General features: G+C 30.5%; 1 protein-coding gene across 3 annotated transcripts in view; it reads right to left on the minus strand.

Moving 5' to 3' along the window:
• Positions 1 to 26,766, minus strand: part of LOC130674949 (phenoloxidase-activating factor 2-like) — a 318,231-nt gene that overhangs the window by 242,066 nt on the left and 49,399 nt on the right. For all 3 annotated transcript variants that reach the window (XM_057480397.1, XM_057480395.1, XM_057480396.1), the window contains one exon: positions 13,179 to 13,558. In XM_057480397.1, the coding sequence (XP_057336380.1) occupies positions 13,179 to 13,549 (371 nt within the window). In that variant the 5' untranslated portion in view covers positions 13,550 to 13,558. The remainder of the gene's footprint in view (positions 1 to 13,178; positions 13,559 to 26,766) is intronic.

The raw sequence follows: 26,766 nt of genomic DNA on the forward strand, positions 1-26,766 counted from the left end.
TGATTACAAAGTCAGAACTGTCATTAACGCAGATGACATCAATAGTCTGAAATCACTATTGAATAAAACACAAGAATCAAAGTTCAAATTACTAATTCCTAGACTTGAACCATTGACGCTGGTATCATGAAAAATAGTTTTATAATTTTTGTTTTTAGAGCTTTACTGCAGATACATACCCGAAAACATATCCTCACACCGCAAAATTTATACATCCGGGCTATTTAAAATTTTACCAGCGTTGATTTCACTGTTATAACCATCCCTTATTAAAAGAAACGACTTAAAACGATTGGAAAAAAAATTTTAAATACTTTTTAAGGCTTTTGAATACTTTGAATACTTTTGAATCACCCTTTTTATGGGCATTTAACATTACAAACCGTTTCGAATCGTTTGGTTTAATCAGGGAATGATGACTTTTTTTAGAAAATAAATGTTTTGGACGTACAATACTTTGAGTCATAAACGGTGAAAGAAACACAAGCAGTGCACCCTATCTCACTTATTGTTGATAGCTTAGGATATATATGTGGTAAAAATGTATCAACATCCTCAAAAAAAATAAGAATTAACGTTTCTTAATCATAGAGAGTTTATATTTTATTTAATTTTATTCAAACAAAAAATATGCACATCGTGAAAATCACATATTTTGTGGGAAAAAGTCTCAGCTTTCAGAAAAAAATATCAAATTAGATGTATCAAGCGCCGCACAGTCATAAAAATCGTTTTTTCGTCTTTAATCGAATTTTAAAAGGTCTTTTGTAACATAAAATGAAAAATAGATATTTTTATTGGAAAGCTGAGAATTTTTCCTACGAAAAACTGTTATGTGCTCATTTTTAAAAAAAAATTTTTCCCTTCAAAAAAATTATTGAAAAAGTTGAAAACAAATATTTTTAAAAAATTCAAAAAATCATAACTTTGAAACAGCTGCATATAAAAGGCTCAAATTTTCAGAGAATTTTTTTTTTAATATATAGAACGACTCCACAAAGTTTGAACCAAATCGACGAGGGTCGCCCCGTAAAAATAATTTTATTTGGTGGAATGACCCATATACATAAATATATAAATTTTTTAGCAAATGGTATTTTCGAACTCTACTTAATGTAGGTTATGACAAAATTCCTCGAAAAATCGACCTTGAGGACAAATACAATACCTTGATTTACAAAAAAATTTATCTCAAAGTATTTTTGGGCATGAATTAATAAAAATGAGTATAACTGGTCGGGGAAAAGGAGTAGGGTAAGCTATTTTGTAAAGGTAAAAATCCTGCGTTAACAATTGTTTTTATAAAGTTAATGCGTTACACTTCGAGTTGTTTACTTGCTACTCTCTTAGAAAGGAACGATATATTCTTATAGCTGTACGAATAAGGCCCATAAGACTTTTTATAGATCACATTGATTTTCATTAAATTTCGAGAAGTTATGAAAATCGATGGAGTTCGTTGAGATTTTTTCAGCCAAGTAGTATTATACTTAAATTCTTATTCTGATTAACGTTGATTACAATTCAATTAATTGTTTCATTACAAGCTAATCAAGAAATCTGAAAAACGAATAACTCTGTTTTCAAAACGTATCGCTGTTTTCAAGCTCAGAGAGCTAAAAAATTTTTTTATTGGTAAAGTGTTAAGCTCTTAGAGCTCAAAAAACGGTTAGACAAAAAAATTTACATTTCGCTAAAAAAAAATTTTCGTGCCATTATATGTGTAGAAAAAATTGACCATTTAGCACGTGCTTTGCAGCAATTAGAAGGATGTTCTGTAAATTAGATTTGATTGAACTTAGAAACAAATCAGTTCAACAATTTACGAGTTATGCAACTACAACCTATAAAAAAATTTATTTATTTTAATTTTTCGTATACATTGTAAGCTACTCAACTTATCGACTTTCAAATGTAATCAGCTCAAAGTGTTGGTGAACTCTTTCATATGGCGCAAGTACGTTGTAACGTTGGGGATACGTTCAAACTGTATTTGAGATGGTTTTATACAGCTTTCGTGAGTCGATTGCCCCGCTAGCTAATTAAAAGACTCGTCTGTTAAATTTTACCCGAACTGATCTTACATAACTAAACTAATGCTAATACTTAGCCTAGACAATGTTCGGATGATGCTCCTGGTGATGATGGAACGGCTGGTTCGGACCCTCTGAGATACCCTATTTGGACCCTTGGTATCGATGGCCAGAATGCGAATTAGAATACTCTTAATTGCATAATGTGGATTAGGATGAATACAGGTGAATTCACTCAAACACTGGTTATAATGTTAACAGGATAATTATTTATTTAACTAATAATTATCTGTTTTGCCACTTCGCACACACACACTGGTGTTAATACCCGTTATCACACAACTTATTGCGCTTAATGTCAATTATTACTGCGACTCAATGCTCAGGGCTTCTATTAGTTGACACAATAACCGTCTTATATTTGCCCGATATATTTATATAATATTAAATAATTATTGTATTTATTGACTAAATGCAATAAATACACTGAGTAACTGATTAAATTAACTAAATGTAATTTATTATAGTATCAATTACTACTGACGATACCTGGTTAATAATTGTACTTTACGGTTATGATACTACGTGATTTAAAGGTGACCAATACTAGTTTGTTCTATTACTCAAACTATCCAAAAATGAAAGGCTGGAAAGGCGCGTTTACGCGCCCTTTTATAACCATTCCCGTCATGATATGTCACGTGACAAATACTATTCGAGTTACCCCGGAGGCGCACGATCCAGCATCGTAACAACGTTCAAATCAGTTGATTCGTTCCAAAAATATCGTCGGACAAAGAAGTTTATAAACTAGACACACACACACACAGGTACGTTTGTTTGAAAATAGTCATCATAGCTTCATGAGACTTTAATAAGGTTGAGATCTAAAGATATCGATTTTCAAAAATCGCACAGGAACCAAAAACATCTTTTTTAGCTTCCCGCTAAGAAAATCGACGATTTTCGAAAAATTGGGAAGTTATTGTTTTCACCCCGATTCGCGAAAATCGAAATTTCATCAGATGTCGACGTTTTGAGGTCCTAGGAAGCTATTCAAACTATTTTCAGAATGATGTCCGAGTGTCTGTATGTATGTATGTGTGTGTGTGTGTGTGTGTGTGTGTGTGTGTGTGTGTGCGTGCGTATGTGTGTGACCGGTCTATAACTTTTGAACTAATGAACCAATTTGAATGATTGAGGCGGCAATCAAAAGAGCTTGTTGGCTATTAGCTTTTCTGAAAATTTCAGATCATTTGATCAAGTAGATTCGATAATATTGGCGAATTACGAAAAAAAAAATTTTTTTTTTTTCAGTTTTTCATGGTTTTCTCAGAAACGACTTATACGATCAACTTCAAAATTAAATCAGCTCTAGAACTTGATAAAACGCGTCGATTGCCGCCTTAGTCATTTCAATCAGATAATTCTTTCGAGAGTTATCGCGGGAGAAAGAAATGGTAAAATACGGTTTTTCGCGAATATCTTCGAAACAACTGAACCAAACAACTTCAAAATTTTATCAGCTCTAGAACTCAATAAAATACGCCGATTGCCGCCTCAACGATCAATATCGGTCAATTCGTTCCTGAGATATCGTGGGAGAAAGAAATGCTAAAATCGGTTTTTTTCGAAAACAATGGCACACAAAAGTATTTTCGAGCTCAAAGAGCTCGAAAATGAATCCACAACAATGTTTTCAAGCTCAAGGAGCTCGAAAACAGCGGGAAGTTTTGGGGCTTGCCCGCAGGGTCAACCGATAGACAAAATTTTTTTTTAGTTTTCAATTTTCATAGTGAAAAGTTCTGAATAAAATGTATTTCCATTTTGAAAGATAATAGGCGATGGTTTAAACGCAGTAAGAATAATATTAATAATTCTAGTAAAATATAAGACGTTGAAATTAATAGTTATTATTTACAGAATTCGTTAAGCACCGGACACTAGCCGGATGTAGCGGTCATGAAGTGTTCCAAATAACTGTAACACAAATGTGCATTACACTCCGACACCCAAAGAAAAAAATCGGTCTATCGGTTGATCCTGCGGGTCATCCTTACAACTTCCCACTCCTCGAGCTCGAAAACGTTGCCGTGAATACATTTTCGAGCTCATCGAGCTTGAAAATACTTTTGTAAGCCGTTGTTTTCGAAAAAAAACCGTTTCTAACCATTTTTTCTCCAACGATATCTCTCAATCGAATTGACCGATTGAGACAGTTGAGGTGGCAATCGACGAGTTTTAGCAAGTTCTCAAGCTGATTAAATTTTTAAATTGATTCATGAGTCGTTTAACGAGAAATTTCAAAAAAACTAAAAAAAAAAATTTTTTTTAATTCTTCCGTTAACAGTTTGTCTCGAATAAATGAACCGATTGAAATGGCTCAAGCGGCAATTGACGCGTTTCATTAAATTCTAGTGCTGATTAGATTTTGAAATTGATCAATCGAGCCATTTCTGAAAAATTTGAAAAAAAAAATTTTTTTTGTATTTCTCCTATATCTTAGAGTCGATTTGATCGAACGATTTGAAATTTTCAGAAATGCTGACGGCCAACAAACTCTTTCGATTGCCACCTCGACCATCTCGATCGGTCAATTCATTAAAAAGATACAAAGAGTATACATTTATACACCTACACACACCCACACACACACACACACACACACACATACATACATACAGACACTCGGACATCCTTCTGAAAATAGTCAGAATAGCTTCCCAGGACTTCAAAACGTCGACATCTTATGAACTCGATTTTCGAAAGTCGAGGTAAAACCAATAACTTCCCGAATTTTCGAAAATTTCTGATTTTCTCACCAGGAAGTTAAAAATAAAACATACACCTTCAAAGTTATTTTAAAAAAGTATAAAATAATTAAGTATTAAAAGTAAATTTTAAAAAAATTTAAATTATAATTAACGAAAACTGCTGACCTTCCATTTGTCCGTGTAAAATAAAGTTTAAATAAATGTAAAGAATTATCTAAAAGAAAATGTATGGATCAATGTGGAAAAGTAAATGTAGGGCATTGCATGGCTGATGTGTGGGATATAATGTGGATCAATGTGTGGATCAATGTGTGGGATAATGTGTGGGTCTATGTGTGGCTGAATGTGTGTTTGAATGAGTGGGAGAATTTGTGGGTCAATGTGTGGCTAAATATGTGGCTAAATGTTTGGGTCAATGTGCGGCTGAATGTGTGGCTCAATGTGTGGGATAATGTGTTGCTGAATGAGGACGATAATCTGTGGTTGAAAATCGCAGCTATACACAAAAATTTTAGCAACAAAAATATAATTTTTTAGTAAGTAATTTAAAACTGTCTGGCTCTCATTTTTTTATTGCTCCCAAAAATGATATTTCGGGCGTAAATCAGGAGAGTCCAAAATACCCTATTACTATCGGTTACCTGTAGAAATTGAAGTAATTAATATTTGTACAAAACATTATCTATAGATACAATTTAAGCATGTTTATAAAATCTTTTCACAATTTTTATTTAAAACGTAGATTACAATTTTTAAAAATAGCTATGACAACAGAAATAGTAGAAAAATACTTTTTTGCATTAACAGGTAGAACTTTCTCAATTTTGAATGTTGATTACTTAATCATATATCGAATTGTTTGGAAATAAATGTATTTCGACTTAGGATCATAAATGAATTGAAAATTTCTCAATAGTAATTGGGTTTTAGTCAATAAAGTTGAAAAAAATCTTTTAGACTCTGATTTCCTGAAATAGTTTTTTTTTCTTTTTCATTTTTTCATGAAAATCCAATTATCTCAAAAGTTTTTAAACCTTAAATAAATAATAAATATATCATCTAATTAGAAAACTTCAATTTTGAATTCTTTCATAAATTTATTCGGACAAGATTCACGAAGCTGTCTTGTCAGCTTCTTTACAAAAAATAATATTATTATATTTTTTATTTTTCCTTTGTTCTCAACAAAGTAAGAAAAAAAAGGACATTTGGCAGCCGAAATGGAAGGTAGATTTACCAATTAATCTATATAAAAAGTTTCATACGTACATATCTTGTGATTCATATTAGTGTATAGTCATGATTTGAAATTAGGCTCGTTTTCTAAGAGTGAGGGTAAAAAAAGACAACGTCTATTTTCGATAGAGAACTTCAGATAGTTGATTTGACAAATCATTACGTAGGTAATGTACCAAACTAACCTTCACGTAAACAAAGTATAGAAAATTTAATTAGTATGAGAACATAATTGTAATTGCTATTACGATGGCAAGATCAGTAATAATTATAGGACGTACAAATACGTTTGAAACATCATTAGTGATAAAAGAAATCCTCTTAAAATATAAAATAGCTGTGAAATTTACTGGTTATTTTCTTCACAATAAAATACAACTGACGGAATTGGATTATAATGTAAAATGCTTCAGTTATGTGAAATGAAAACCATATTTCCAACATTTTTTGATTTCATTAAAAATTTCAACGCTATCAAATTATTGGAAGAAAAAGTTAAAACATATAGCTTATGGTCATAAATTAAAGATTATTAGCCAAGCTTTCAGATACTTTTTACGGGCATTGTCTATGAATATTAGTATTGAAGTTATACAAATGTTATACAAACGAAGCCATTTTATTCAAAAATTTATAACTTTTTTTCGGTTGGGTGAAAAAATTTGAAAAAATTATGTGAAACGTTTTTGATGGGGTAGAAAAAGAGAAAAAATTTTCAGCCAAATCTAAAGGGGTCGAGTTCAAAAGTGGTCGATTTGGCGTGGAATGCCCCATGTATATATATATATATATATATATATATATATATATATATATATATATATATATATGTATATATATACTATGTATATATATATATATATATATATATATATATATATATATATATATATATATATATATATATATATATATATATATATATATATATATATATATATATATTAGGGTGCGTCATTTCGGAGCAACATTTTTTTTTTAGTGCATGTGAAAAAAATCATAGTTCAACACAAAAAAAAAATTCGCCCAAAAAATTCACCATTGCATTATCATAGTTATAGCCTATCAAACATACAATTCACAAATATCAATTCGAACCGAAGTTAGGGTTAATTAGACACGTGGTACCTTGACAGTGTTCAAATATTTTTAAGTTATTATACAAATAATAATTAGCTTGACATAAATACGATGTTAAATTGGCTCTGTGCGACGTTGCCAAACTTATTATTGATTCGGTTGTATTATTTTTTAAATTCAAAAGCTCGTCTCTCATTGGTTAATTTAAATATTCAATAACTCCCAAAATACTAAAATTGAGAAAAAATGGTTCACCAACTTCACGCTCAGAATTATCTCCGTTACTGAAATTTTTTCGCTGTGAAACTAATTCTGAATTACCCTGTATATCTTATTTTACCTAGTGGAGTCAAAAACCACCATCCACTCAATAGCTTAGATATGTATTGTAACGGGTTTTTTACCACCGGGGATCTACCGGAGTGAGGTCCAAATACACCAATAAACAAATGTCGGCTCAGGGTGGCGGATCGGGGAAAGGTCAGGCACTTAAGATTACGATAAATAATTGATCAGAATTTCAAAAACAGTTAGTCGTATATTAAACAGAAAATCAATTGATCGTTATCACAAAAATTATCGGTTACAAACAAAATATAAGTTGCCGTTGTCGGCTTGACTCGATATAAACGAAAATAAAATTGCTCGTAAAACTTGTACTTGATCAAAACAAAAAAGTTAGTTCGTTGCTCCAAGAAAACAGTCGGTTGTCGAAATACAAAAAAAATTCTTTATTTTATTGTCCGGAGACACACATACAGTGTAAGTATTAACGAAATATTTGACGAGTGACGTCAGAGTATTCTTACACGGTGAGCTGACAAGACTGCTGTTGTGAATAAGACACGAATAATCCGTAATTCTCGGAATTGCTCGATTGAAATAAAATAAAATTATATAGAAAGAAGATTCTACTTCGGTGATGCGTTAAATTGCACTATCATAAAATTATCACTCGCAATTAAGTATTTAATTAATAATTACTACGCGAACGCGTCTCGCTTGTTCAATAATAAAGTCACTCGTACACTTTGTTCAGATTCATGCCGATCTTTCGGCTTGTTCACAGTGGTCGGTTTACTATTCACTCGCAATTTATTGCACTATCGGTTAATTCGACGGGTCGTGATCGAAACTTAGGATTGTTCTAAACAGTCGTTATTCGGAATTGTTCTATTTTTTCGAAGTCAAATTGTTCTTTTGGTCGGGTAGAATTAGTGGTAAACGATCGAATTAATGGTCGAATTTGTTCTAATACAAAAACGCGGCCGTTCAGTACGGAGTTTATCCCGAATCTCTGGTTTTCAAGCGTTGGATCGATACTCAGTCGAAGTCGAAATTATTGCTCATAGGTGTCATCAGAATTGGCTCACCAATTGGATAACGATTCATTATTTTTCAAATAGTCTTGAACCACGGCTCGATGTCGAATTTTCCTCATGTTACAGTATGTATGTATATATATATATATATATATATATATATATATATATATATATATATATATATATATATATATTAGGGTGCTTCATTTCAGAGCAACAGTTTTTTTTTAAGTGCTTTATAACGTTCACTACTATTCGTCACAACCCACGGCGGAGTGTGGTGTGTGCAAAATAGCCGTTATGGCCCACCGATGGTAAAACTGAAAATAAAAATAATAACAAACAAAAATTTATCCTTTGGAGATGCCCACGATCCCCACTGGATAGACAGCTCTTCCCAGGCTGGGTTAGATAACCGAATCGGGGGACAGTTCGTGTACCCCCACGAACAAAATATAATCAACAATAAATAAAGAAATGAAAATGAAAAATGAAATAATAAAATCAGAGAGTAGTTTCAGGTGTTGGAAAAGGATAGCAAGAAAGAGATAGTATGCAATAAATAAATACTAAAATTTAATAAATCCCGGGTTGGTAGCCATTTAACATCCAGATATATTTTAAATTATAATAATGTTTCAGCGGGTATATAAAACCAATAAACAATAATGTAAATAATAACAGTTCACTTCAACATAAATTTTACCCAATAGTCAAAGAACGCAAACAATATTTGTACACAACGTACGACTTGATATCACTCGCACGTAACATCAACAAATATAAATAATTATAAGTAATAATTATTGTGCACACAAATATAAATTTCTCACAAATTATAATTATATAACACGCTTAAATGTTTAATGCTTTGAGCACTTGTAACTATTTACTGCTCGTAATAATAATCGCTGGTAATACTTGTAAATAGTTACAGCTAATAATCACCAGTGTGTATAAATAATAATTCAATAATTGTAATAATCAAAGCACAATAATACGAAATGATCACAAAATTATAATTACCAGAGTAAATATTTGACGCAACAATAATACCGAAACACTGATGATATATAAATGATTGGAAAATATATCTCAAAATAGTAAATACTTATTACAAATAATAATTCACATACGAGTAGATATTTACCACAAAAATAATAAATAATAATTACCAAATAAGATTATCGCATGAAATCAAAATGTTTCCCAGATAATAATTAATTAATTGTAAATATCTACCGCACTACAATAAATCATACCCAATAATATTCATAATGATAAATAATAAATGTGAATATTATTAATTATTTACCGTCAAGACATATAAACGGTCACCAATAATTACTTAATAATATAATATTAATAATTGTAAATATCATTAATTATTTACCGTCAACTCATATAATCGGTCACCAATAATTATTTAATATTATAATAATAATAAATAACTTCCAAGTTTTGGATAAAAATTTATCGCCGGGACAAACAAGTACGCAAATATATATATCTATACTGGACTTTACTGTAAGCAGTGCGCTCTCTCTCACTCTCACGTGAGAGATATACGAATAGCCACCGACGCGGGATAAATTACACGCCAATGTAATAAGCACAAAGGTACTTACAGTCTTCGTCGTAATAGATAATGCTGACAGGTTCCATTGGTGTTTATTAATACTGTCAACAATGATTATTGCAAAAATACTCAACAATTTTACTTGCCAAATGGCCAATACATTTCACTTATGCAAATATGCCCAAATGGCGTCTCAATAAAATATAATTTATGGCACCAGCAACACACCTTGCTCTCACAAGTGATTATCCACGTCTGACCAAGGCAGCACGTGTCTCTCACGCCGGCACTTCGGCCGACGCCATCTTATAATTTTTCTCACTCAGACCAATGGAGAAATATACCTGTCGCATGTTAATTTTTCTCACCAACATCAACATGATGCATGACTTGTTTTAGTGTAATTTGCCCATTCCCGACATTAAATGACCATTCGCACATTTCAGAGCCAATTATTAACATCATTTTACCGATAAATCTCGCATTGGTTTATTTATAAAACCAGTAAATTTATTTATAATAAATAAATTTACTGATGCCAACTGTTGCGTTGACGCGCATGCGTCAACCAACCAAAATAATGATAATAATAGTAGTCATATAATCAAATAAATAAATGCGCAGTTATTTGTCCCGGCGGCTATAAAATCCATTTATAAGTTTATAAAGTTCAGTAAATTTTACTGATTTAGCCGCAATTTTTACCTAGGAAATTAAACAAGTAATAAGGACACAGTAAATAAAATAAAATAATAATAATAATAGTAATGATAATAATAATGATAGTTGAGACGTGTTGAGCAACGTGTGCTGCCATCTGTTGCCCCTCTCCGACCTAATGCGAAGATGCCGCGATATTTAAATATCGTGACAGCTTGTGGAAAAAATCATAGTTCAACACAAAAAAAAAATTTTCGCGGAAGAAAAATAATTCTATGTCGATTACAGACCTAGCTCATCGAAAATTTCGATTTTCCCATTTAAATAACACGGGAAAAATTTTTTTTTAGCTTTAAGTATTGTTTACTCATTAAACAAATTAATAGATCGAATAAACTAATAAATATTTTTGTAGGAAATTAAACGCTCTACAAAAAGGTCTCTTATCGTTTTTCGATAAATCTATCTGTTCCAAAGTTATTAGAGCTCGAAGTAAAGTTGGAGATCTTGTTACTATTTCGGCGAAACTATCAGTCTTATCACAAAATGTTGTAGAATCTTTTTTGTTGATAATTTTATTCTCTACAAATTATTATCAGTAAAGTCTGTTGAAATCCAGCGTCGAAAAATGATAAGAGACCTTTTTGTAGAGCGTTCAACTTCCTACGAAAATATGTATTAGTCTATTCGATCTATTGATTTGTTTAATGAGTCAACAATACTTAAATCTAAAAAAAAAATTTTTCCCGTGTTATTTAAATGAGAAAATCGAATTTTTCGATGAGCTAGGTCTGTAATCGACATAGAATGTTTTTTCTTCCGCGAAAATTTTTTTTCTGTGTTGAACTATGATTTTTTCCACAAGCACTTAAAAAAAAAATGTTGCTCTGAAATGAAGCACCCTAATATATATATTAGGGTGTGTCATTTTAAGGCTACATTTTTTTTACAGCTATACCAGAGATTCTGGTAGTATATAGAAAATAAGAAATTATGCCGGTGGGCTAAAAGGTGTAAGTCCAGTAGCGGCTTAGCTCATCAAAAAATTCGATTTCCCATTTAAATAACACGGGAAATTTTTTTTGAACTTTGAGCATTTTTAACTTGTGAACAAATTAACAGATCGAATTGAGTTATACATATTCTAGTAGAAAATAGAACGCTCTACAAAAAAGGTATCTTATAAATTTTTTGATAAATTTATCTGTTCGAAAATTATCAGAACTCGAAGTAAAGTTGGAGAGCTTTTCACTTTTTCGGCGAACTATCAGACTCATCATAAAATCTTGTAAAGTATTTTTTGCTGAAAATTTTATTCTCTACAAATTATTATCTGTATAGTTTTTCCAAATTCTACATTGTTGTCTAGTTATTTTCATTTTGATTTTAAGTTCTTAAAAAAGTAGTGTTCTCATCGATTTCAAGAGCTTGACATTGAAATGAAAATAACTAGAAAACAATGCGGAATTTGAAAAAACTTTAATGATAATAATTTGTAGAGAATAAAATTGTCAACGAAAAAGATCTCACGACATTTTATGATAAGTCTGATAGTTTCGCTGGAAAAAGGAAAAGATCTCTAACTTTACTTAGATCTCTAATAACTTTCGGACAGATAGATTTATCAAAAAATGATAAGAGACCTTTTTTGTAGAGCGTTCAATTTCCTACAAAAATATGTATTAGTCAATTCGATCTATTGATCTGTTAACAAGTTAAAAACATTCAAAGTAAAAAAAAAAATTTCCCGTGTTATTCAAACGGAAAATCGAATTTTTCGATGAGCTAGCCCTGGTGGATTTGAATCAACTTATAAACCAGTTGCCTAATTTGCCTTAAAACGTAGTCAGTTCCAAGCCTTAATGCGTTCTTCGAATTGCCATTAAGAATGCTGAAATAGTTGAATTTTTTCCAAAAATCCCGTCATACAAATATAATTTATTTTCTGTGAAATGTATGTCTATCGGTCTAACAGATTCTTAAGCTGGAAAATTTACCAGTAAAATGTCTTTGAGCTTTGGAAGCTTGGAAATATCGGGAAGCTTTAAGGTTGTCTCGTGGGGGTCAACCGGTTTTCAGTTTCTTTGCTTTGATTTTCGGTTAACAATAGATTTTATAGCTTTCATGAGAATTCAAAACTTTTAAAATGTCTTTAGAGAAATTTACTTCTATTCTGGCTGCCAGATGACATTTTTTTAAAAATAAAGTCGAGTTTGGAATCATACTTATTTGTATAAAGTTGCACATAAAAAAAAGAAAAGTTTTTTTTTTTCGTGTCACGAAGTGGATTTACAAGTTTATACTGTTATTTTTTTTTCAAAATCGGATTTGATTGGCTAGGTTTGTTTAGCGTAGCTGAATATAGTTACCACTAATGGAGAAAGGTTTTGACACATAATCTAAATAACTCAGACACGCAATGAACCTTACGACTTTAACCAAAATGCTCTCGAACTGATATTTTACGTATTTTTAATAAAAATTGTAATACCTGATATCGATTAAGCCAACTCCATCATCGACAATACTATTATTTTGACACTGATAATAAGGTACACATTCACAGTCATTAGTTAATAAACTTTGGTCATCATTTACACTAGAAACTTCATCACCTGTAATCTTGTCACCTTTATTCATACCGGTAGTGTTAGCATTGAATACTTCATCTATTAATGCACTCAATCCCATATTTTGTGGAACCTTTGATGGTAGTATGTTCGGTGCCGTATTATTTTGTTGCTGCATATTGGGATTGCGTCCAAAGACATTGATTAATAAATCATCTAAGTTATCATTCTGAGGTAAGGGAAATGAAGTTCTAATACAAGCTATTATGGGTATTATTTGAATCACCCACATTGCTTTACTCTGAAACAAAAAGTTTGGTTTTCTTAAAATTTCATTATTATTTTGTTGTACAATTTTTTAATAACTTAAAAATAAAAACTTGATTTTCGACCATGGAACCGAAAATAAGAACTTTCGTTTTCTTAGAAATTTTCAATTTTGTGAGCAGGAATTAAAAAATACCTTAAAGCTTGAAGTTCTTAAACATTGGTTTAAACTATTAGAAAATGGTAAGAATATAGTTACATTAAAGGATACGATAAACAAAAGCATGAAGCTAAAAGTAAATGTGATTGACTTGCATTTAAGTGAAAACGAACAATACTCGGAAAGAGAAAACGCTATTCAAATTCAAAACTACAAAAAGATACAATCCATACCGTAGTTTTGAGAGTTTATAAAACAATCATGATGTTGCAGTTGAAGCAACAAGTTTTATAATGTCAATGTATAATTCAAGCCAATTGGAATTTCATTATGTTATGAACTTGTTAATTTCGATGTTTTTTTTCGGAACCAAGTTCTGTCTAACTTAAGTCGGAACCTAAAGTCTAGTCGAGAAGTGAGTTTTCTGCGAAAAATCGTTAATATTCTTTTAAAACTATGGTGGTTGGTGCATGGGATTCAGAATATAATTCTAAGAAATGAGTATTTTTTAACTTATCCGTCATTAAAAATTTGATTTGTTGTAAACAAAAAACGAAGAGACAAAAAAGGAGCCTCCATTTTGTATCTATAACTTTAAGAACATGAAAGATACCTGAAATTTGAAAAATTATCCTAAAAGAGGAAAAAATTTGAGTACAATAAGTCTCGGCTCTCCGAGTTGTAGCTCCATGATTTATAATTTTAATTTAATGTTGAAAGTTGGGCTCCGCGCGGCCGTTCCGGTGCCTAGGCGTTGCCGCCAAGCAAAGTATACAGCACAAAAGAGTTTTTTTATCACATTCAATATCAATTAAAAAATCTGAATAAAATATAGTGTCATCTCAATACTTGAAGAAACATAGCCCCACAAACAAAAAAATTTTCAGCTTGATTTTTGTTTAAGTTATTTAATTGTTAATTAACATATTTTTCGGAGAATTGAGTTTCGATAAAATCTCTTACAAAAGTTTAAAAAATGTGTCTATAAATTTTTTTTCTTTTGGGAGCTCTTGTTATATAAATAATGAACAAGATTCCGTTGTAAACGTTTATAAAAGTTTTTTCATGCGTTTATAATGATTTTTCAAAGTTATCAAAAATTGAAATATCCGGCTAATCTTAAAAAAAAAAATTTTTTCCTAAATCTTTAATTTTGGTTGTTTTTGTATTAATATATTGCGTTTAGTAGCTTGGCTAAAAAATTTTTGACATTAATTGTTTGAAAATTTGTTATGAACAAATAGATGTTACGTCCAAAATTGGTACGTAATTATTTAAGTTTTTGTGAATATTTAGTCCAAGCTGAAGCCTATAGACCGGGAACTCCAGAGGTTTTTGTCTTAATAATATTGTTGGTGAAGGTTAAATTAAATGATAAATTCTCGGTTTAAATTTAATAAATATATTGTAAAAACCGTACAATAGTTTATAGTTTGCTAAATAACTATTACAAAAATTGAACTATTAAAAATTATTCAATTACAATTTCAAACGCAATATTAAGTGTTAAACAACACGTAATAAAATCAATTATCCAAATACAATATTAAACCGAATAAAAATGATAAACGGCACTTAACAATAATTAATTATTCAAATACAATTTTTGTTATAAAAATTCGTGACCAGACTATTTCTTAAAGTCTCTTACAAAATTTATTATTCCCATATAAATGCAAGTATCCCCACATGATAAAACTTTATATGTGAAAACATATATGATGAAATATATGAATATTATAATGTGATATATTGTACAATATATAAAATAATATTTATATTTTTGCCGAATTAATATATGATAATATATTGAAAAAAAATATATTGCTAGAATATATTATCAATATATTTATCAATATAGGACTTTTTATGTATTTTTTACATATATATTTTAATATATCTTTTTTATATTGATATATTATATTGAAAGTAGTATATTAATTAATATATGGTATTTTTTATATTTTTTATATATGTTTTCCAATATATTGCAAAATATATGGTTTCCAATATATTGTAAAATATATGGCACTTTTTTTACTTTTCTTAGGTTATTGCGAAAAATATAAGTTTTAATATACTGGAAAAATATATTTCCAATATACCGCGAACCATATATTTAATCATATAAATTCTTTCATATATAATCAATTATATAGAGACCATATACCACTAATTATATGAGTCAAAATATATGGATATATACATCAAGTTTATTATATTATACTTATAAATTGTATATATACTTTCCATATATGATAAGAATATATTGAGCATTATATGAGATAATATATATAGAAAAATACAAAACATTATATACAAGTAAATATATTATGATAAATATATAATCCAATATATGTAAAAAACATATATTTTTCAATATAGATATTTTTGCCGCTATATATTTATCACATATTCACCATATATTTTATTATATACTTTTAACAATATATAGCTTTTCCATACGGGTCATAATTCGTGACCAGAATATTTCTTAGTCTCTTATAAAATTTAATTATTCCCATATAAATTCAAGCATAATAATTCGTGACCAGACTATTTCTTAGTCTCTTACAAAAAATAATTATTCCCATATAAATTCAAGTATAATAATTCTTGACTAGACTATTTCTTAGTCTCTTACAAAATTTAATTATTCCCATATAAATTCAAGTATAATAATTCGTGACCAGACTATTTCTTAGTCTCTTACAAAATTTTATCTGTGGTATTTTATACTAAATATTTATTGACATACCTGGGTCTTCACCTTGCAGTATTTACCGTTGCAAAAATATTTTAATAAAAGGATATACTTGAAGAACCTTTAGTACAATGCTCACTGACTCTAATCAAAAATATACTTGTCCGTTCTACGTAAAGGAACCCGGGTGAACCCGGCCACTGAACCTAAGTTTGATTTATGATCCGCACACTAGGAGATCCTGGTCAAAAGAGAGAGTTCGCACGACCAATTTTTCGGGTCTCGATTTTCGGGGCGTTCCAGTTGACCTCAATTGGGGGAAAACCGTGACCAATTAGGTGTCCAATTCTCTGGGCCCTTACCCTCACTCTTAGATTTTCCAGAGAGCTTCGTCTGAACTCCCACTACAGGTGGATGCTCTCTCATGTGTATGTGTACATATGTGTGCGTATGTGTGTCCACCCACACGCAAGCACATTTACACGTGAACAAAACACACACACACACATATACATTTTCAAAACTAAAATTGGATATACTTTAGAATACGAGACCTCATCAATTGTTTTATAATATACTGTAAAAGTCTCACAGTAACATATAAAAACGAGCGCAGAACATCTAAGTTGCTGATGGAGACGAATAGATGTAGTAAATGGGAATTTGTGCACTAGATGGCGTTGTTGATTTATCGATAATCAATAACTCTATAAAATTAAATTTTTACTTAATGATCAATTTTATTTAAACCGTACGATGGACGGTGGCGTGACAGGTCCAACCCATTTATAATTTTGTGGTAACTTCAGTGTTAGGTCTGAGGCAGGATGTAATGGAGGTGCCTCACTGACGATTCCACCATCACATCCGGGATGAAACCTAGCATTGGTCGGAGTCTAATGAATTTATTCGTTAAAGATTGTTATTGGTAAATTAGCAACTTAGTTAACTCATAATTTGGCGATCAAATTATTAATGAATTTATCAGTTAGTTAATGGGTTTGTGAATTTTGAGCACGTGATGTGTGTTAGTATAGTGTAAACATCAAAATGGTGGCTTATTCGGCTCCATCGACAATAAATTCACTCGGGTAGCTTTCTTATACACAAAAACGAAGATTGTGGGAGAGTTACAAGTTAAAATAAGGGGTCTCGTTTTCGGAAGTAAATCCCGTCCAATTAATGTGAGGTAAAAGGAAACTATGACTGTGATGTAGGTCCGGTGGACAAAAATTTAAGTTAGGTTTAAGATATGTCCGCTGGACACTAGGAAATAAGAAAATGCGGGTTAACGTCCTGTGGACGGTTTTTTAAAAGTAGAAATTAAGGAATAAGGTTTAACGTCCGGTGGACGGTTTTTCAACGAGAGTGTGTGTGAGTGTACTACGTCCGGAAGACGCTTAAAATACGTGTGTGTGTGTGGAAGAGTGAAAAAATGTCTAAAAGACGCAAATTAGTTTGTCATAAGATTATTAACTGTTATAGAAGGGAAAATAAATTCAAAGCAAGGTGCTTACTTCAAGTAAAATTAAAATTAAATTTTAAATAAATTTATTTCAGCCTGTTCATCAGTCCTCTCCTCTCTCACGAAGTAAAAATTTACAATGACCCTGATTTCTAAATAAAAATTAAATTAACATCCGGTTCTGGAAGGCCAAGTACATTTTCCCGTGGCGCCCTAATATTCGTCTATAATACTTAGGTGCGGCCAGACTTGGCAAGCTGAACACTCTGTCATATTATTATTTTATCTAAATTTAAAATAAATTATCAATTATTTGATAATAATTTAGTTATTTAATGCATAAAAGATTATTTCGGTAAGCTAAATGTCATTAAATCACTAGTAAAAGCTTGTTACATTTTATGAAGGTACAGTCTCGAGCTAAATAAATCCTTCTCAAGTCACGTACTATGGTATATCTATATATATGTGTTGTGAGATAAAACGCAGTGAACAGACTGTACGTCCCTAACCCCCTTAAAAAATTACAAATTCTGCCATGTAAATTAAAGTTGTAAAAAAAAACTTTTTTCCATTTTTTATTGAATTTTAAAATACTTTACCCCATCAAAGTTGAAGCGGTCAATTATTTTATCAACTTATAAATTGTTATAACTTCTAAACTATTGATGCTACGGTCTTTGACATTCAAGATGATCTTTTAGACAATTTATTGATTTATATAATGAAATTTTTACATGCTCGATATCTATTATGGTTAAATTTTTATAAACATTTATTTATCAAAAAATGCATTACTTAAATTTTAAAATAATTGTATCTTTTAAGAACCGTTTTCAGATAATTTTGTCCAAGCTTTTCTCTGAGATAAAAACCCTAAACGCTAAATAAAGACACAGACCAGATGCTTTACTCTATGAACTAGCGAAGTGCACTTCAATTTTTTGACAACTTCCATTTGTTTACGAGAAAAGCTTGGACGAAGTTTCCATTTACTGTACAAGTGCAACAAAGATAGTACCGTTTATCCACTTGAGTGCGAATAGAGAAACAAATGAAAACGCGTCTTAAATTATTGAAGTTACGGCTTTTATGATTCTGGACAATTGTATAGAGTAATTGTTGGACTACTCAAGAATAATTTTTTTAGATTTTTAATTCTACTTGTTTATCTTTTTTTTTATTTGTTCAATTTATTACACGGTTAAGGGTACATTTTCTGGATTTCATTGACGTTATATTCTTATCTAACGCCAATAATTTGTGTTATTTTTGCTGTTTTCTTTTAGTTTTGGTTTTTTCAATTTATTACTTAACGTTTGTCAAAGCAAAAACTCAAAATTTTTGCCGATAGTGCAGCCTAGAAGGCATTTACGGAACTTTTCACAATTTTTTTATCAAACTTGCGTGAAAAAGAATTTCTTGCCTTTATGGAAAATAGAGCTTACCGTATCACAGCCAGAGAAAAAATGTGCAAATAGTATGAATTGTTTGTTGAATAATCTGTTTGGTGAGTATAAATGTGACAAGAAAATCCAGAAACAACGTGTAGTACAACGATTTTTCGCAGAAAACTCACTTTTTGACTAGACTATTACTCATATTAAGAGTGGTAAAAATTACGACTCTTTGTAGGTATTTTTAAGTATATTTCTGTTAAAAATGGGGTATAGGCACTGTTTTTTGCCACTATTGGACCAGTTTTGGACACTTGAATAATTTAAATAAAATAATTTGTAACAAACGCAATGGCACAATTAATTTTCTAAATGCGAGCCAAGATACTTTTATCACACTGTTACTTTTTCATTAGTTAAAATAAAGCATAAAATCTCTAAAAATGAAGCAGTGACCGCAAATGGTACTTCTGATCTAAGTATTGCGGAGGGTCACATGTCGCAATTTTCAAAGGCTTTTACTGTAGTACGATTCGTTTAGTCAAGAAATGCCGAACAATGCCATCAGTTCAAAAGTTTATGTATATATGGGGCATTCCATACCAAATCGGCCACTTTTTGAGGTCACCCCCTCCGATATTTTTGAAAAATTTATGTTTCGGTGGCTGATAAAGTAAGCTCTCATGAATTTTTTCAAATTTTTTTGACGACTCGTTACCGAGATACCGATTTTTTTCAAAATACGAGGTTTTTTTTTTAAACGATCATAACTTTGCGAAAAGTAGACCAATCAGATCGTTTTTCTTTTGAAAATTCGTTTTTGAATGTTCTTTCAAGAAAAAAAATACATTTTTATTTTTAATCAATTCCTTCAATGTTTATTTTGAGTTTTAAACAAAAGAAAAAAAACCTTTTTTCGAAATGTATACCCCCTTCGATTTTTTTGGAAAAATTCTCAAAAAAACTTGGATGAATTTTTATTGACTCTTAAACAATTTTTGAATTTTAAATTCAGTTGAATTCGAGAATCGTTTTACAAGTAAACTTCCATCTTCATTATATATCACACAATAAAGTTTAATAGAACAGTAACTATAAAAGGAATTCTAATACTTCATTGTGTGATACCAAATGACTACGGAAGTTTACTTTTAAAACAATACTCAAATTCAACTGAATTTAAAATTCACATATTGTTTAGCCGTCAAAAAAAATAAACATTGTTTAAACAAAGTAATAATTATTACTTTGGGGTTTCAATGCGGATCAATTTCATTTACTATCCTTTCCTGGGTTTTTTTTTCCTTATTGGCTATTGTCCCAATAAGGCCCAAAGGCCAAGTGCCACCTCTCCTAGGTTATAAAGATAACTCATAAGCAGTTCTTAGTTGATTCTTAAAATTCATTTACTGAATGAGTAGAAAAACTAAAAAAAATAGTATAGCCCGAACGGCACAGTATTTAAAAAAAATCATACCAGCTAAATAGACTGATCTGAGAATGTTTATTGGTCAAATTAAGTCGAAAAATAATATATAGGGAAAAAAAAATTTTTCGAATTAAGAAAAAAAATAGAACAAATTGTTTGCCCACGATCGGATTCGTCTCAAAATTTTGTAAATTCATCCAAGTTTTTTTGAGAATTTTTCCAAAAAGGGGGCATACATTTCGAGAAAAGGTTTTTTTTTTTTGCTTAAAACTCAAAATAAACATTGGAGGAATTGATTAAAAATAAAAATGTATTTTTTTTCTTGAAAGAATATTCAAAAACGAATTTTCAAAAGAAAAACGATCTGATTGGTGTACTTTTCGCAAAGTTATGACCGTTTCAAAAAAAAACCTCGTATTTTGAAAAATATCGGTATCTCGGTAACGAGTCGTCAAAAAAATTTGAAAAAATTCATAAGAGCTTACTTTATCAGCCACCGAAACATAAATTTTTCAAAAATATCGGAGATAGTGACCTCAAAAAGTGGCTGATTTGGTATGGAATGCCCCATATATTGTGGCAGGTTTTTCACCACCCGGGATCTACCGGAGTGATGTCCGAGTTCACGTTCAATTTGGCAACCGTGTTCAAATTATTTCACTTCAGTGCCAGGTGTTTTAATAATCACCAAATAACAATTTGAAAAAAAAATTTGGCTCAGGGTGGTGAATTGGGGAAAGCTCAGGCAGTTAAGATTACAATATAATAATTGTTCGGAACTAAACAAAAACAAAGTAACGTATATTGAACGAAACAAAATAAGTTGATTGGTATCACATATCAAACAATTGGTTTATAAAAAAAATGTACTTTGCTGGTTTCTGCTGACTCAATATAATCGAAATTGCTCGCAAAATGATCATACTTGATCTCACAGACAAAGTCAATTCCTTCGAAATAAAATAAACGCTTACTTTATTTTCATTTCCTGACATGCATATACAACATGCGTATTAACGAAATACTTGACAAGTGGCGTCAGTGTATTTTTTACGGCAAAAGCTCGGCTGTCGTTACGAATGAGATACGGATAATCCGTAATTCTCAAAAATTTTCAAATAAGATAAAATAATATATAATAGTATATTGTACAACTAGTGCGGTAAGTTGTCGATTGCCCCCAAGAGCAAAGCTGACCGGTTATTTGCTCGTGTGGGTAATCGGCAACACCGTACGAATTAAACATACTTTTCTTTTGTTATTAATGCGATATGAGTACTATTTTAGTGCTCACCGTTTTGTTCGGCAATTAGCTTTTTGATGATTCAAATGTTGCCGTGACATTTTTGTGGGTTATACGATTATCTGCGTGCGGCAAATAATCGTTTAACGCACACAAATGTCGTGGAAACAGTTGAATGGGCAAACAGCTATTTGGCGAACAAAAGAGCGTGCGCTAAGATAGCACTTATATTGCATGAGTGATAAAAAATAATATTGTATTTCAGCGATGCGTTTGGATTGCACTATCAATTATGACACGTAAGTAATTAATTAACATTCGAGATAACAAAACAAAATCCACTTCAATGTACTGCACTTGTACAGAAAAACGGTCATCCACATTGATCAGTTTTCGTGCTGATGCTATGGCTTGCTTACTTGTTTAATAAACTCGAATTATTGTTCACACATAACTACAGATCACGATTGAATTGTTTTGACATCAAACTTGTAATTTCTCACAAATCGGGACGCGAAATTGTTCTTTCTAGTCGGAAATCAAATTGTTCAAAATACAAAACGTGGCCGTTTTGTACGACGTCTTAACCAGATCTCCCGCTTAATCTATCCTTGGATCGATTACTCGGTCAAAGTCCGAATTTTCCTCATAGATGTCACTAAATTTATGAATCGACGGATAACTTTGAATAGTTTTTAAATCTTTTCAAACCATGGGTCAGCGTCGAATATTTCTCATGGTACACTATATATATTGTAACATGATGAAAAATTTGACATCGACCCGTGGTCCATCATTATTTGAAGTTTGAATATACTAAAAAGTTACCCGATGAGCAAATTCTAGTGACATCTAGAATCAAAAATTTCGACTTCGACCGAGCAATCGATCCAACTCATGAATTGTGACGGGAGATCCGAGATAAACTTCGTACTGAACGGCCGCGTTTATGTATCTTTTGAACAATTCGACTCCGACCAAAAAAACAATTTTGATTCCGACGTTTGAACAGTGATTGACGACTTTTGAGAATAATCCGAGTTGTGATTATCAAGTAATTGACGTAATCGACATAGAAATAATTTCGACCGACAGTAACCGCCTTTCGTGACCAAGTGAACAAGCCGAAGCATCGGCGCAAAACTGAACAAAGTGTACGATCGAATTTTTAATGAACAAGTGAAGCGCGTTCGTGTAATAATTAAAAATTAATGAATTAATTACGCGTTATAATTGTATGATAGTGCATGTGAACGCATTACCGAAATAAAAATCATTTGATATTTTATTTTATTTCATTTCATTCGAGCGTTTCTGACAATTACGGATTATCTGTGTCTTATTCGCACGGCAATCGCAGCCTAGTCGTGTAAAAATACGCTGACATCACTCGTTGATAGTTACGTTGTATGTGTGTCTCCGGACAGTAAAATAACTTTCTATTTCGTCAAACGAATTAACTGACTTTGTCTTTCGATGAACTACGACTTTTATGAGCAATTTCGTTCATATCGAGTCAAGCTGACAACGGCAATTTATAACTTGTTTGTTACCGATAATTAGCCGTGATACCGATCAATTTGTTTTCTGTTCAATATACGAATACATTATTGTGTTAATTTCGAACTTTCCCCGATCCACCACCCTGAGCCGATTTTTGGTAATTGTTTATTGATGATTATAAAATCACCTGGCGCCCAACTCTAAATAATTTAAAGAAGGTTGCCAAATATTAAGTGTACTCGGACATCACTCCAGTAGATCCCTGGTGGTGAAAAATCCGTTACAATATATATATACACATATGTATGGGGCATTCCACGCCAAATCGACCACTTTTAATCCCAACCCCTTTAGATTTGGCTGAAAATTTTTTCTCTTTTTCTACCTCATCAAAAACGTTTCTCATAATTTTTTCAAAATGTTTCACCCAACCGAAATAAAGTTATAAATTTTTGAAAAAAAATGGCTTTTTTTATTTTAAATAGCTATAACTTTTTCAAAATTCGACGGATTGCGACGTGTTTTTTTCAAAATTTTTGTTTTTACATTTTCTTTTTGAAAAAAAAAATACAAAAAAATTATTGCAACCTATCTTTTGTTATGTCTAGAAATGGTAACTTGTACCGTAATATTTTGGACAAATTATTATTATTTTTATTTTCGGCCCTAGTCTTTCGACCAATAGACCGGGATCATACTGAGTGTATTTATCTGGGAGGTGTGTTGAAATAAAAGATTTTTGATGTAAAATTAAATTACTATATATTATAAAATTGAAAAATTCGATAATATGAATACAATAAACTTGATATTATTTTCTGAAAGTATTAGGTGGCTAGTCAGCCGACTCTAATTTACAATAAGATTCGTTCTAATAACTAGAGAGGACTATAGAATTTTGAATACAATACAACTTTTACGATATTTCCGTGTGTTGGAAATGTTCTTGATTTTAATACAACATAAACTTAAAAATTACAGTACCTATAGCCGCAGCAACTGGATGTTTGTACGATCGTAATTTTCACTGACTCTAGGTATTACCTTTGCTGACAATTCACTTTAACAGTTGAATTTAAACTTATAAAACCACTAATTTAAATAAAACTCTTAATAATGTAAGTGTGCAGACACTTGTATAATATAAACTAGTACGGAACTAGTGTAAAAGCGTGAGAACGCTGTATAAAACTGAACTAGTACAGAACTAGTCTAAAAGCGTGAGGACGCTGTATATAAAACTGAACTAGTACGGAACTAGCGTAAATAAAATCTAAGTGTGAGAACACTTGTATAAAGCTGAACTAGTACGGAACTAGTGTAACTTAAATTTTGTGAAGACACTGTGACTTGAACTTCACTGCCTCAATGGACCACTTGTCCGGGACTAACTATTTTTTGTTTAACGACCCTTTTTATAATTTCTTATCGGATCCTATTTCGTCTATTGTTTGGGGGAAACTGTGTCCAATCGGAACACAGTTTCTATGGGACCTTTCCCTTTCTCTAAGATTTTCACCTTAGGAAAGCGGTAAGGGCACACCCCTATGTGGGCCTATGTGCGTGCGCACCCACACATCCATCCACATGTAAAATTTTTACTTATAACAATATTTTAAATTTAAATGTTTAAATTTATTTATTATTCTTTATAACATCATGATTTGTTAACTTAAAATATTAATTTTAATTAACATTATATTTTTTTGATTGGCGTTAAGCTTATATTATTTATTTGTCGTTTAAATTTATTTATAATTATCGTTTTTAAATTTGTTTATTATACTTTGTAATAAATTTATTTATTATACCTTGTAATATTATGATTGGTTAACTCTAAAATATCAATTTTAATTAGCATTATATTTTCTTGATTGGCATTGAGCCTATATTATTTATTTATTGTTATAAGTTTTCTACTATTTTTGTTAGTCAATTAAATCCTAATTTAAATTTAAAATAGGTGGCTAGCAGCCGACTCTATTTATTTGATTATTAGTTATTCTTTTAATATTGGAATCTAAGAAATATTACGTTTTAGAAATTATTTATTTGGTTACCAATTATCTTTTCTTAGAATTTCATTATTTGGATATTACGTTTTAAAAATTATTTATTCGATTGTTATTTATTCTTTTAAATTGTTTATTTGAATATTTTTTTTATTTTAAGAAGTATTTGAATATTTTATGTAATGACTATTTCGTGATCAAAAATTTAATTTTTCTGTTTGTTTTATGATGCCAAGATGTCTCGACAAAAGTGCACTCAAAGATAAAGTGAGGGATTAAGATTATTTTTATTTATAATTAAAAAATATATTCCACGTACACTTTTTTGATAAAAATATTTTTGGGTTTCTACGAAAAATGTTTCAGCTGGCCTTTGGGCCTTTACAATTGCCTGAGGGGTCATTATAATTACATTTAGGTGTTTGCTCTAGCATTTCAAAAAAAATGTCAGAGCAAACAAGTCTAAATCCCTCAAAAGCATTTTACATTCATCATGTCTTATCACTAAATATTATCGAAACATAAAAATGATAATAAAAAAATAAAATCTGATCGTCGGCTCAATTTTAATAAATAAAACAGAAATTATTAATAAAATACAACGTTCAGCATTTTAGCTGGACGTAACACTTTATTGTTTTTTTGTAGATTTTTAGAAAAAGTAAAAAATGTTTCGATGTTTTGCCAGCATCTGTCAAAAAATAGACCAAACGAAAATTTTTTTTTTCATTTTCTTCGTCTATGAATGCAGTTTTCAGAAAAAAAATACAAAAAAATTATTCAGAAGGTCCTTCTATTTTTAAACTTGATTTTTCGAACAAAATTCAAATTATTTCGAAGATTACCATTTAAATTTATTGTTTTCATTTTTTTTTTCTAAATTTGAAAGTTTTCTGAGCACTCTCAAGAATTTTAAGCATGGTGTTATGAGAAATAATGCTAGTTGTAAAAAAATTTATTTTTTCAATTGGGAAAAAAAATATAAATGGGAAAAACATCACTCTGAAAAAATTTGAGGATCTGTGGAAAATGTCCAAGTTTTATATGAAAAAAAAATCAAAAATCAAAAATGGTAAACATCGAAAAATTTTTGATTTTTTCTAAAAATCTACAAAAAAACAATGAAGATAAGTTGCAATAATTTTTTGGTATTTTTTTTCGAAAAGTACATTTAAAATCAAAAATTTTGAAAAAACAAACGTCCCAATCAGTCGAATTTTGAAAAAGTTATAGCTATTTAAATATATATATATATATATATATATATATATATACTGAGACAATGTGAATTGTCTTCTTCTCCCTCAGCCTTGCGGTTCCCATTTTTCC

The sequence above is a fragment of the Microplitis mediator genome, chromosome 9 (genome assembly GCF_029852145.1).
Source record: "Microplitis mediator isolate UGA2020A chromosome 9, iyMicMedi2.1, whole genome shotgun sequence".
NCBI lineage: Eukaryota > Metazoa > Arthropoda > Insecta > Hymenoptera > Braconidae > Microplitis > Microplitis mediator.